Source organism: Lissotriton helveticus, chromosome 7, assembly GCF_964261635.1.
Source record: "Lissotriton helveticus chromosome 7, aLisHel1.1, whole genome shotgun sequence".
Taxonomy (NCBI): Eukaryota; Metazoa; Chordata; class Amphibia; order Caudata; family Salamandridae; genus Lissotriton; species Lissotriton helveticus.
In genome coordinates, this window is record NC_136068.1 from 1929988903 (window position 1) to 1930002556 (window position 13654).

Genomic DNA, 13654 nt, shown 5'->3' on the forward strand with positions numbered 1-13654 from the left:
AGAAAAGGTTGGCCAGCCAATAGAGGTATCTCAGCTGACTTAGCTTCATATTGTCAGGTGTCATCTGAGATTGAAGAGTTTAGTGGTCTGTTGTTTAAGGCTGGCAAATTGATCCCTCCCCAGTCGCTACAGAAGATTTTGCTACTCTCTCATCAGGGTCATATTGGCATGTCTTCAATGAAACGCCTTATTAGAGAAAACTTCTGGTGGCCTGGCGTTGACAAGATGGTCGACAGGCTAGTAAGGGATTGTTCACACTGTATCAATAGTGATAAAATGCTTCATTTGACTTCTGCCCCCCTCAAGCCTGTGAGTTGGCCAAATTTTCCATGGCAGAAGGTGGCATTTGACATATCTGGCCCTTTCAAACAGTTACCTTGCAATGCTCGTTATGCTTTGGTCCTAGTGGATTACCACTCGAAATGGCCTGAGGTGAAGTTTGTTAGCATGGCTTCTTCTCAGGCTGTTGTTCTTTTCTTAAAAGAAGTGTTTGCGAGGGAGGGTTTTCCAGAAACATTTGTTACGGACAATGGTGCTCAACTTATTTCTGCTGATGTTGAGAAGTTTCTAAGCGGTTGTGGTATTAAACATTATACTACGTCCTTGTATGAACCCAGGGAAAATGGCCAGGTTGAACGTTTTAATCGTGTTCTTAAAGATTGTATTAATGGTATGCATTCCTCTGATGATGGGTGGTTGGATGTGGTAAGGAAAAGGTTATGGACATATCGCATTACACCTCACTCTGTTACTGGTGTCAGTCCTTTCAAGCTACTTAAAGGAAGAGAGCCGTCTTCTGATATGTGTCCCTGGTGGATTAAAAAACTTGACAAAAATGATTCTGTTGTGGATCTTGCGTGTGTGGCCAAACGTGTTGAAGACAAACAACGGAAAATGAAGACTTTGTTTGATTCCAGGATGAGATCCAAGGTTAATGATTTTGTGGTGGGGGAATGGGTGCGTATAAAAAAACCTGGTTTTCTTGTTAAAGGTTTTTCTAAGTTCTTCCCTCCCATCAAAGTAGTCAAAGTTTTTAAAAGTAGTGTGGTCACGCAGGATGGTAGAGTGTGGAATGTTCGTAGAGTGGCAAGATGTAGTGATTTAGAAAATGCACATAATTCTCCAACTGCTGTTCCTGGAAATAGCCTAAGTGGACCAAATATTGATTTCTCAAAATGTTCTCAGAGTTTGGTTCAAAATGATTTATCTGTTGCTTCTAGAGTCAAAGTTTGCAATAGACAAAAGAAAGTTCCTAGCAGATATTTGGATTAATATACTTTTGTTTAGGGGTAAGATGCGTTACATTCCTTTATTCCTTTTCTTTTATGTTTTCTATGTTTACTGTTTTGCATGGATCTGACACCTGGAATGTATGATGCGTGCCTGCATCTTACATCTTGGGTTCCAGATTCCATGTATTACGGTTAGTAAGAAGATACCTGGATGTTAACTGATGTGCTGTGCTTCAACTGTATTTCCTGACAATAAACCAACGAATTTCATTTACAACTTGTACATCGTGCATTTAATATGTTTCTCTATCCAAAAGAACAGCTAAGAGACCCAAATGGTTATCAGATTTTGTTGCTTACATATCTGGCAGAGGTTAAATTTTAAATAAAATTTTTTTTGTTTTTTTTATTTTATAAGGGAGGAAGGTGTGTTATGTATACAACCATACACGCGCTTACACTCACGTTTTCATTCTAGTATCTCGCGCACATTTAACATCATTCTAGTGTTCATTCACTGTGCGCGACTCGCGCGTGTGTTTCCCTTTGAATTCATCACGTGAAATGTTATGACTTAAATATGTATGTCTCGCTACCCATTACAGTTTGTATTTGATATATGGTATGTATTAACTGTTACTGAAGAGTCAGTTACTGCTGATGACTGGAGCCTTCAGTTGTATGCGAGGAGTGCTTCTTTATTTACCAATAAACTCATGTTTAATATCATGATCTCTGTGGATTAATACGCTACACAGTGCCTGGCTCTCAGGCTGTGCTGCCTGCCTCTCCCCCTCCCTGTGCGTTGCTCACCTCGGCGGACCCCGGCCGGTTCATCTCCTCCGGCTCTGGGCCCCTCGCTGTCACTAGTTCCCGGGGGCGACACACCACAGACAGCTCGGCTGCCCCCTCTGTGTAACGAGGACGGTAAGAAGCCTCGAGGCGCAGCAGGCGCTGGGACAGCTCACCGAGGCCAGCCCTCCAGGCGCAGCGCTCCCTCCGTGCCTCAGAGGCGCCCCGATACCCCGAGAGTCCTTCTGGGCGCTGCAGACACTGGGGCTGCTAGGGACTGCTCAACCAGGAAGTAAACACGGCCTGACCCCGGAAGCGCATGCGCAGTGGCGCGAGAGATTCGTTGAAAGCGCATGCGCAGTGGCGAGGGAGGTCCTTGGCACGCACCATGCGCAGTGGCGCGAGAGAGCGTGTCGCACGCATACGCAGAGGAGCGTGACGCACGCATGCGCAGAGGAGCGTGACGCACGCATGCGCAGTGGTGCGGGAACGCCGTTCCACGCGGCTCCGTTAACTCCGGGACCCCCGGGTACCGCTGCGGGCCTCGCGGGGGGAGAGGGCCGCTAGGAGCGGTAACGGAGGCGCACACATTCAGCCGCGTCACACATTACAGAGCTATGCCTGACACACACGTACGAACGCGTGCAGGTGTGTGCGCGTGCGCAGTTGCAGCGCTGCGGTGAGGCGATGAACTGCGCATGCGCCTTGCCCAGTGGTCGTGTCTCCCTTGTGAGCATGCGCAGTGCCGTTTACTTTTTAACCTCTATAAAGACCTTCAGGCTCTGGCACTGGTCAGGGCATTGCTCATGTAATGACCTGCTCAACCCAGAGCTTATGCAGAGAGCGAATCTGCAAGAGGCTGTTATTCACACTCTCCCCAGTGCGTCTGTCGGCCACTGGACGACGCTGGGGAGGTGTAATCAGGGAGTGTGGATGCACAGCTCTCAGGGTGCAGGCTCAGGGGCCCTGCAGGGGGGGTGTCTGCACAGCTCTCAGGGTGCAGGCTCAGGGGCCCTGTAGGGGGCGTGTCTGCACAGCTCACACTGACAGGCTCAGGGGCCCTGTAGGGGGCGTGTCTGCACAGCTCTCAAGGTGCAGGCTCAGGGGCCCTGTAGGGGGCGTGTCTGCACAGCTCACACTGACAGGCTCAGGGGCCCTGTAGGGGGCGTGTCTGCACAGCTCTCAGGGTGCAGGCTCAGGGGCCCTGCAGGGGGCGTGTCTGCACAGCTCTCAGGGTGCAGGCTCAGGGGCCCTGCAGGGAGCGTGTCTGCACAGCTCTCAGGGTGCAGGCTCAGGGGCCCTGCAGGGGGGTGTCGGCACAGCTCACAAGGTGCAGGCTCAGGGGCCCTGCAGGGGGCGTGTCTGCACAGCTCTCAGGGTGCAGGCTCAGGGGGCCTGCAGGGGGGGTGTCTGCACAGCTCACAAGGTGCAGGCTCAGGGGCCCTGCAGGGGGGGTGTCTGCACAGCTCTCAGGGTGCAGGCTCAGGGGCCCTGTAGGGGGCGTGTCTGCACAGCTCTCAAGGTGCAGGCTCAGGGGGCCTGTAGGGGGGCGTGTCTGCACAGCTCTCAAGGTGCAGGCTCAGGGGGCCTGTAGGGGGCGTGTCTGCACAGCTCTCAAGGTGCAGGCTCAGGGGGCCTGTAGGGGGGCGTGTCTGCACAGCTCTCAAGGTGCAGGCTCAGGGGGCCTGTAGGGGGGCGTGTCTGCACAGCTCTCAAGGTGCAGGCTCAGGGGGCCTGCAGGGGGGGTGTCTGCACAGCTCTCAGGGTGCAGGCTCAGGGGGCCCTGTAGGGGGCGTGTCTGCACAGCTCTCAAGGTGCAGGCTCAGGGGGCCTGTAGGGGGGCGTGTCTGCACAGCTCTCAAGGTGCAGGCTCAGGGGGCCTGTAGGGGGCGTGTCTGCACAGCTCACACTGACAGGCTCAGGGGCCCTGTAGGGGGCGTGTCTGCACAGCTCACACTGACAGGCTCAGGGGCCCTGTAGGGGGCGTGTCTGCACAGCTCTCAAGGTGCAGGCTCAGGGGGCCTGTAGGGGGGCGTGTCTGCACAGCTCACACTGACAGGCTCAGGGGCCCTGTAGGGGGCGTGTCTGCACAGCTCACACTGACAGGCTCAGGGGCCCTGTAGGGGGCGTGTCTGCACAGCTCACACTGACAGGCTCAGGGGCCCTGTAGGGGGCGTGTCTGCACAGCTCTCAAGGTGCAGGCTCAGGGGGCCTGTAGGGGGGCGTGTCTGCACAGCTCACACTGACAGGCTCAGGGGCCCTGTAGGGGGCGTGTCTGCACAGCTCACACTGACAGGCTCAGGGGGCCCTGTAGGGGGCGTGTCTGCACAGCTCTCAAGGTGCAGGCTCAGGGGGCCTGTAGGGGGGCGTGTCTGCACAGCTCTCAAGGTGCAGGCTCAGGGGGCCTGTAGGGGGGCGTGTCTGCACAGCTCACACTGACAGGCTCAGGGGCCCTGTAGGGGGCGTGTCTGCACAGCTCACACTGACAGGCTCAGGGGGCCCTGTAGGGGGCGTGTCTGCACAGCTCTCAAGGTGCAGGCTCAGGGGGCCTGTAGGGGGGCGTGTCTGCACAGCTCACACTGACAGGCTCAGGGGCCCTGTAGGGGGCGTGTCTGCACAGCTCACACTGACAGGCTCAGGGGGCCCTGTAGGGGGCGTGTCTGCACAGCTCACACTGACAGGCTCAGGGGCCCTGTAGGGGGCGTGTCTGCACAGCTCACACTGACAGGCTCAGGGGCCCTGTAGGGGGTGTGTCTGCACAGCTCACACTGACAGGCTCAGGGGCCCTGTAGGGGGCGTGTCTGCACAGCTCACACTGACAGGCTCAGGGGCCCTGTAGGGGGTGTGTCTGCACAGCTCTCAGGGTGCAGGGACATGCCTGAGGTTACAGCTCTCATGGGTCACAGGCCCTGGAAGTCACAGCCTCAGGAATATCCTGTCCAGACGTTCCAGGCTCCCGGAGTAGTGTCTCTGTAGGGAGAGGATGTCTTTATAGTCTTTACACTACTGCTCAAACATTGCAGGCTCCTACAATAGTTACTCTGTAGGGAGTATGTCCACATACTACTTCTCACACCGATCAGACTCCTGCAGTAGTGTCTCTGCAGGGAGTGTGTCTGTCCACTGCTGACTCCTGCAGTAGTGTCTGTGCAGGGAGTCTGTCCACTGCTGACTCCTGCAGTAGTGTCTGTGCAGGGAGTGTGTCTGTCCACTGCTGACTCCTGCAGTAGTGTCTCTGCAGGGAGTTTGTTCTTATATTACTTTACTGGGCAGGCTCCTGTAGTAGTGACTCTACTCTGCATCGCTGAGAGCCCCGAGTGCCAGGGGTGCAGGTGGAAGAGAGACAGCTCCCAAAAGGAGGAGGCATGACAGTCAGTTGAAAGAGAGGAGCTCTGTCACACACAGAGCGTCAAAGAGGAGCTGCAGTCAGAGACAGCTGGACTGAGAAGAGACTGCTAAAAAAGACCCTTCAAGAGGAGCTGCTGGAGGCTCCCTCAGGAAGACTCCCTGAATCAACATGAGACCCAAGAAGGGGGTGTGTGGTCAGGATCCGGTAGAGGTGAGTGCACCCTTCCCCATCAGGGGTCTTGGGGTGAAGAGGGCAATCCTCCTCCCAGCCATGGGACTCCCTTCTGACTGTCATCTTAGGGTGAACAAGGGCAACCCCTTTGTGCCTCCCCTGTCAGGGGTCTTGGGGTGAATGAGGCCTGATCTCTGTCTCCTGTCGGGGACTTTGGGGTGCACATGGCTACCTCCTTTGTGCCCCCTCCTGTCAGGGGTCTTGAGGTAAGCGAGGCCTGCGCCCCCATGCCCTCTCTTCTTTCAAGTGTCCGTGATAATGAGGTCTATCCCTCTGTGTGGCCCCCATATGTTAGGGGACCCCTGTATCTGCCCCTGCTCCTGCCAGCTTCCTTGGTGTGAAATAGTGCTGCCCCTGCATGAGCCGGGATCTGGGGGTGAGCAAAGGCTCTCCCTGAATGTGCCCCTTCTGTCAGGAATCTTGGGGCGCATGAGTGCTAGGACCCTTGAATATTTGGATTTCCCCCCTGACATCCAGACTGAGCAGAGCTGAACAAAAACAAATGCATATTTCTAGCAGTTCTTATGATTGATGCTTTCAAATAATGTATGGCAGCATTCGCCCCCCCCCCATCTCTGCTTCCCCCTCCCCGGGCCGGGTCCAGGTAATTCTTTATGTGAGTAGATTAGTCTCCCCTTGACACTCCTGCTCAACGCATGCAATACCCGCTTCCTGTGTGCAGGGGTCAATAACACCTCACTTCCCGAAGTCAGCAGATATCTGACACACGCTTCCTGTGTGCAGGTGTTAACAACTCACTTCTTGAAGTCCACAGATACCTGACACCCGCTTCCTGTTGGCAAGTGTGAATAACACCTCACTTCCTTAAGTCAACACATACCTGACACCCGCTTCCTGTGTGCAGGTGTAAATAACACCTCACTTCCTGAAGTCAGCAGATGCCTGACACCCGCTTCCTGTTGCAGGTGTGAATAACACCGCACTTCCTGAAGTCAACAGATACCTGACACCCACTTCCTGTTGCAGGTGTGAATAACGCCTCACTTCCTGAAGTCAACAGATACCTGACACCCTCTTCCTGTGTGCAGGTGTGAATAACACCTCACTTCCTGAAGTCAATAGATACCTGACACCCACTTCCTGTGTGCAGATGTGAATAACACCTCACTTCCTGAAGTCAACAGAAACCTAACACCCGCTTCCTGTTGCAGGCCCCTCTCACATTCCAGGACGTCGCTGCCAGTTTCTCTGACGAGGAGTGGGAGCTGCTGCAGCGCTGGCAGAAGGAGATGTATCAGAATGTGATGAAGGAAATCCACCTGGTCTTCAGCTCTCTGGGTGAGGTCACACCGTTTGTATTTATTACTGCATGAAATGTGTGTATGAGCTGTATAGGCAGTGAGGCTAGCATTAAAGTAATGTGATATAATGTGTGTATTGTGTGGCCTGGGCCCTTGTAAGGATGTCTGCACAAAGCGGAGGGCCAGGGGAGATGTATAGACCTTCAGGAGTTCCCTCCCAATTCATATAACTAACACACACAAGAAACACCTGGGTCTGAGAAGAGCTGAGAGAGAAACCTAGCTGAACAGGGATGTTCCTTTTTAAGAACATATTCCCTCACCCACCAGAGGTGGCATGCTTCATCGTTGGGACTTTCATCGCACTGTGAGAGCTGATCACGTTGCGGGATATAACTCCCTCACTGAGAAGCAGAAGCTCTTGAGGTGTTTTGGGACAGTAAGTAGAAACTCTGTTCCGAGTTAAAGGGTGGTGAGGTACTCAGAGCATGCAAAAAATAAGAATAAAGTGATTAAAACTGACTACAAGAGAGGCGTACAACTTTATTCATGCATGCCGGGTCAAGGTGAAAAAGGAGAAACGGGACACTGCAGTGGTCGAGTCAGACTGCTATGATCCGTCGCTAATTATGGGTCAACATGTTTCTGCCTGATATACCCTCAGAAGAGGCATGTAGGCACTCGTCTGGCTGGACCTCTCACTATTTATCATGCTCAAACAAGTGTGCTCATAATTAAAATTAGCGCTCATACAAGAAAAAATTAAACAAAATACACAACCAATCGGTGGTCCATAGAGAGATTCGAGGACAGATCCACTGTGAATCAGCTCTCAATCGTCGGGTGTTATCCCTAAACTCGAGGACCTCGAACCTGGTGTTGACAGATGCCATGGAGGGCTTCTGACATAGACAGAGTGCACCCTGAGCACTCTGTCCATGTCCACCCCAGTGTCACTCGAGTTGAGGCATACTTCTTGGTTGGCGCCATCAAAGAGACCTTGGCATTATCCTAAATCCTGATTCCCCCGACCAAGTCCTACTATTGTCAAATGTTGGTGATGATATATAAATAGTCAAAGAATTTGAAGATGAATTCAAAGAAGAACTTAATCTGTTAAAAAACTTAAAGCACAGAATTATATTAAAGAGGAATGCTAAGCAGTAGTACATAAAGTAAGAGTAGCACTCAACCTGATGTTAAAACCGCTGCAAGATGAATTCAACATGCTGTTGCACATGGAAGTAATTGATGAGATGGAAGTCTCATTATGGTTGGCTCCTGTAGTTGTGGCCACAATGATAATGCTACCAAATTGAGAATGTGTGTGGATCTTAGAGATCTGAGGCAATGTATTTGAGTAGACTGACAACCATTACCCAAAATTGGTGAAGCTATGGCCATGTTAGTTGGGTATAATATTTTACATGTTGGGGATCTTTTTGCCACTTATCAACAGGTACTGCTTCATGAAGGTTCCAGAACACTTACATCTTGAGTTCCATCTTTAGATGCATTCAGATTCATAAGGGTGCCCTTCAGCTTAGTTACAAAGGTGTACAAAGGACGTTTTGGGAGGGGTTGACTGTGATGTTCTTCCATGACGTTGTTTTGGTCTATGGAGAGGGCAAACATAGTCATGATGCTACTTTAAAAGAAGTCCTAACCCGATCACGAGACAGTGGACTCACACTTAAGATAAGTGAAGTTCCAAAGTAGGCACGGTTTCGTATTTAGGTCACACATATCTGGTGATGGATTAATTCCCAAATTAGAGATAGCTTATTCCATTACTTTGGCATCTTCACTGTGCAATAAGGATCAGCTTAGATCCTACCTGGGACTGGCAGAGTAGGACCCTAAATTTAGTCCAAACTTTGCAAGTGTTGCAAACCTTTAAAGTTACTACTAACAAAGGTTGTGATTTTTGCTTGGTCTTAAAACTGTGGTAAAGTTTGTATAGATGTGAAGAAACAAATAGCTCAGATGCCAAAAGTAGGGCATTTTGATGTATCAAAAAGGCCGGTTCTTAACACGTAAGCAAGTTTGGAAGGTGTGCGTACAGTTCTATCCCAGTTGGTGGATGCTGAGGAAAGAGTGGTGGCTTTTGCTTCGCAATCACTCACTAGAGGATGCTGAGGAGCGATATTCTGTAGTTGTGCACGAAGCCTTAGCTTGCATATGGGCAAATCATAATTTCAAGTTTTTCTTGTGGGGTTTCCCATTTGTTATAAAAACAAGCCATAGACCCTTAGTACAAATATTTCCTTGCAGACATGTGGAAAATACTACGCATCAAAAAATGAATAGAAGGTTTGATGGAATTTCAATTTTGGGTGGAATATTTTCCTGGTTTAAAGAATATTTCTACAGACTGCATGTCAAGGCTGCCAATTGACAAATCTGCCGGGTCATTGAGGCTCCCATAATGTGGGCCAGAAAGTCAGCTCTGAGTAAGATGGAGAGGCAACTAGAGATTTCCAAAGATGTGGTACGGAAGCAAGTGTCAGATATTGTTCTTGAGGGTTGGCCTCGTGTGAAATTAGTCTCTGAAGAAGCCAATACTTTTTGGGATGTGAGAGATGAGTATTGTGATTGGTAAAGTTTATCGGTGAGACTGATTAGTTCCCCTGATTGGCCTGTGGAGCAAAATTATCACTGTGCAGAGGAGGGGCTTCTAGGAAAGAGCCTTCCTAAGGCCAGAGTTAGGGGACTTTATTGGTGGCCTGGCCTCAATAGGCAAGTAGAGGACGTTGTGAGAGACTGCTTGCAATGTGCAAGTAGTGATAATACCAAGGTTACCAGGACTGCTCCACTATCTACAGTAGAGATACCGGATAAGCCTCGGAGCAAACGTGGCCTAGACATACATGGTCTAATTGAATTACTGTATCCTGGACAGTGATTTGTTCTGGTGTGGGTGGATTATACATCCAAGTGGGTCGCGGTCCGTTGTGTATTTTTAGTCACCACCAGGAATGTTTTAGAATTTCTGAAGGATGTTTTTGCCTCTGAAGATATTCCTACAACAATTGTATCTGACAGTGGAGTCCAATTTTGTCTCATGAAATGTAGGAATTTGTTGCTGATCAATCGTTCACCATCGCATGACATTATCATAAGCAAATGATCACATGAAGAGAGTGAACCAATTGGTGACGATGTATGTAAAAATTGCTCGAGAAAATAAATTGCCATTAATGTGGGTGTTACTTTAGAAGCTGTGGGCAATTGCAATGCTCCAAACAGAGTGACATGAAACTCTCCATTCCGATCTTCGAAGGGGAGAGCGGCAGGATGCAAACTGAACGCACTTAGGCAGAGTTTCAAGAGAGATGTATGTGGTGACACTCCAAGCAAAGGGAAAGAGTATCAAGGAAGATGTAAGAAACTTGTCATGATAAGCATTGTGTGAGAGAAAGAAAGTGGAGTGCAGGGGAGTTTGTTTATGTGAAAAGACATGTTTGGGCTTCCAATGTTAAGTCACATTACATGGCAGCAATGGAAATTGCTAAGCTCAGAAGAAGTTCTCCTCCTGTTCAGCCAAGGAGACCTTCTCCATCCTTAAAGAGCTTCTCCATGTCCCTGATCCCCCACAGAAACCCATGGACCCCAAAGCAGCGGAGGAAAAATGCGTCAATCTGGCCACCTTCTTTGACGAAAAAGTCAAAAAAATCCTCACCTCCCTTCCAGCCGCTAATCCTGACATCATAAAGAGAGCTAAGGCGTCGTCGCCCCCACACGATAAGCCTTATTTAGCATCGCTCGGCCCAGTTACAGAAGAGGAAGTGATGGCCACACTCATTTCAACTAAGAGCGGAGCCCCTAGTGATCCAGTTCCCATACGGTTCGTCAAAAACATCCCTCAGACCATAGTCCCCCAATTGACGGCCCTCATTAACATCTCGCTGGCACTAGGAGAAGTCCCTTCAAACTGGAAGGAGGCCGTCGTAAAAGGGCTTCTCAAAAAACCATCGCTAGATCCTGCAGACCTATCCAACTACAGACCTATCTCACTCCTCCCTTGGATAGGCAAGGTCGCTGAAAAACTAGCGAATAAAAAACTGTCACACTTCTTGGAGTCAAACCAACTCCTCAATGACTCACAGACAGGCTTTAGACCAGGTCAGGGTACGGACACTGCCCTCCTAGCAGCAGTAGAAAGGACCAGGGAAATTATCGACACAGGAGGATCAGTGGCAGTGGTCCTCCTAGACCTGAGTGCGTCCTTTGACACGGTCAGTCACCAGGTCTTAATCCAACGTCTCGATAATGTCGGGGTGAAAGACAGGGCGCTTAAATGGCTCGCGTCCTTTCTCTCCCGACGCTCCTTCCAAGTATGGGAAGGTGAAAGCCGCTCCCCCTCCATCCCCCTCCAGTGTGGTGTGCCACAGGGCTCATCCCTAAGCCCCACGTTGTTTAACGTGTATATGGCCCCACTGGAGGAATTGGTGTCACCCTTTGGAGTCTCTATAGTCAGCTACGCCGACGATACACAGTTGGTGGTAACGCTCTCCCACCCCAAGCTAGAGCCCTCCAATCTCCACGACTGCCTCTCTAACGTACATCAGTGGATGAGTGACTCTGCCCTGAAATTAAACGGCTCCAAAACAGAAATCCTGCTCCTAGGGCATAACGCCACGAATCTCCCCCCTAACATCTGGCCCGCCTGCATGGGTGAACCCCCCACCCCTAAGACGGAGGTCAAGAGTCTCGGAGTATGGCTGGAGACTGATCTCACCTTCAGGACACAGGCAAGAAAAACGGCCGGCATCTGCTACGGACTACTGAGATCGTGCAGGAAGGTAATTCCTCTACTGCCTCTCCAGTCGCGTCTCCTGCTGATCCAAGGCCTAATTTTATCCAGGCTGGACTATAGCAACGCCATTTACCTGGGCTCTCCAGAATCCACTCTCCAGACCCTGCAAAAAGCCCAAAATGCCGCAGCCCGACTCCTAACGAACACCCCGGCCAGAACATCTGCCAAGCCCGCACTTAGGATGCTGCATTGGCTCCCTATTAGGGAAAGGGTAACTTTCAAGGCCCTCTGTCTGGCCCACAAGGTACTGCATAAGACTGGCCCCCCAATCCTTAATAATTGGATTACACCTTACAGACCCACGAGAGCGCTTCGCTCCGAACATGGAAACTTCATCACGATCCCCAAGGTGAAGAAGGCCCGGATAGGTGGCCGTCGCTTTTCGGTCAATACGGGAAAAAAATGGAACGCACTCCCCCTAAGCCTCAGAACAGAACCAAACCTCCTACGGTTCAGGAAGTCCCTCAAAACCCTACTCTTCCCCTGAGCCACTATCATCTCCGACTATTTCCCCTTGTGAGTAAGAGGTTCAGCGCTGGGATACCCTCCGGGTGACTACGCGCTCTAGAAAACCTTTAAATAAATAAATAAATAAGTATAGTTCTTCTGAGTATTGAAGAAATGTGGCACATGTCACGATTAGCCAAATCTTAAGCTTGTTCTTTTGACAAAGCGAGAAGTGTAGAAACTGGGCTGCATTTTTATGAGGGTGTCAATCACTGCGCATTACAACGACAGAAGAGTTCAAAGTTCAGGAAGGATCCACTTTACCACAATGACTTTGCCCTGCCCTAATTTTTGCATCCTTTGAGGATATTTATCCAAATTGTAATATGCTGTAATATGCTAGTCTGGTAGAGTGTTATATTAATTGTGTCTTGTTTCCCCTCTCTCCTTCCTTTCTTTCTGTTACCTTGTTTCCTTATTTAAGGTTTCTTTGTAATGAAGCCCATATTGGTCTTATATGTTAAGGGGGAATATGTGTTGTAATCCGTAGCAGGTGTAACCAGAACTGGCTCTTTAAAGGTTGTGACATCATTGGAATGTGGGGGACTTAGCAACAGTGGTGAGATGCTCAGCTGGCCTTGTCGCTGGTGCTCTGGACTCGGTGTAGCTGTGCTGGCCATACATGGATGGAATAAAGACTCAGAAATAGACCTGTCTTTCTGGATCTCTAAATTTGAACACTATCCCTTGGTGTTCCTCTTCAGTGCACAGTGACTGGATGAGGTCCTGTTTCTCATCGCACATTCTCCAACATTGTAGGACTGCTGATGTAAATACTCTTCTTTTAGGGTGACCCACATGAATGAATGAATGAATGAAATAGACTTGTGAAGTGCAAAACAGCTTCTCCAAAAAGGAGTGTTCCGGCTTTAGGTGAGAAAGTAAGCCACAGTAGAGGGAGGGCATGAGAGGTCCCAGCCAACGTTGGATCTCTCTAAAGAGGTGGGTCGTAAGGCGGCTCTTGAATGCGTTTTCTGAAGTGGCACCTCTGATGTTGTCTGGGAAGAGGTTCCAGAGTATCGGGGCAACAAAGAGAAAGAGTGTCCACCAGCTCTGCACTTTTCGATCTTAAGGATGCAGAGTAGGTTAAGATTGGCTTAATGTATCCTGACGGATGTAACTTTGACAGCAAAGGCTAAGATGGTCTTTGGGGTGGGGGGGGGGGCATAGTAGGAGCTGTTTTTTAGGGGATGTTTTTTCTTATTACATTGACATTCGTCACCAGCTTTGGTTAAAACTGTACTGTCGTTTTTGAAATGTGAATAATCCTAATGGGCAAAAGAAAAGTTGCGGTACTGACGGATACTGGCTGAATGTTGACGCCAGCCCGTGTCCTCCGATATTCTCAGAAGATGCGCCCAGAGCAACAATAAAAATTTACTGAGAAAAAAAAAAGATTGGCTTAACGTAGGGTCCCACGAGGAAGATATTTTTAGATTTTATCGCAGATATGCACAGGGCC

General features: G+C 49.9%; 2 protein-coding genes across 5 annotated transcripts in view; one reads left to right on the top strand and one right to left on the bottom strand.

The window, feature by feature from the left end:
* LOC144770918 (uncharacterized) overlaps window positions 1-2319 on the bottom strand; it is a 124655-nt gene extending 122336 nt beyond the window's left edge. Inside the window, exon 1 of the mRNA XM_078655733.1 lies at window positions 2046-2319. Within this exon, the coding sequence (XP_078511859.1) occupies window positions 2046-2069 (24 nt within the window). The 5' untranslated portion in view covers window positions 2070-2319. The remainder of the gene's footprint in view (window positions 1-2045) is intronic.
* A 219-nt stretch (window positions 2320-2538) lies between these two features.
* Window positions 2539-13654, top strand: part of LOC144770919 (uncharacterized) — a 129204-nt gene continuing 118088 nt past the window's right edge. Inside the window, exons 1-2 of one of the 4 annotated variants that reach the window (XM_078655736.1) lie at window positions 2539-2672; window positions 6777-6903. In XM_078655736.1, coding sequence (XP_078511862.1) covers window positions 6855-6903 — 49 coding nt within the window. In that variant the 5' untranslated portion in view covers window positions 2539-2672; window positions 6777-6854. Of the gene's footprint in view, window positions 2704-5305; window positions 5584-6776; window positions 6904-13654 lie in introns of those variants that run through there. The other 3 variants (XM_078655737.1, XM_078655734.1, XM_078655735.1) reach the window with 3 other exon arrangements.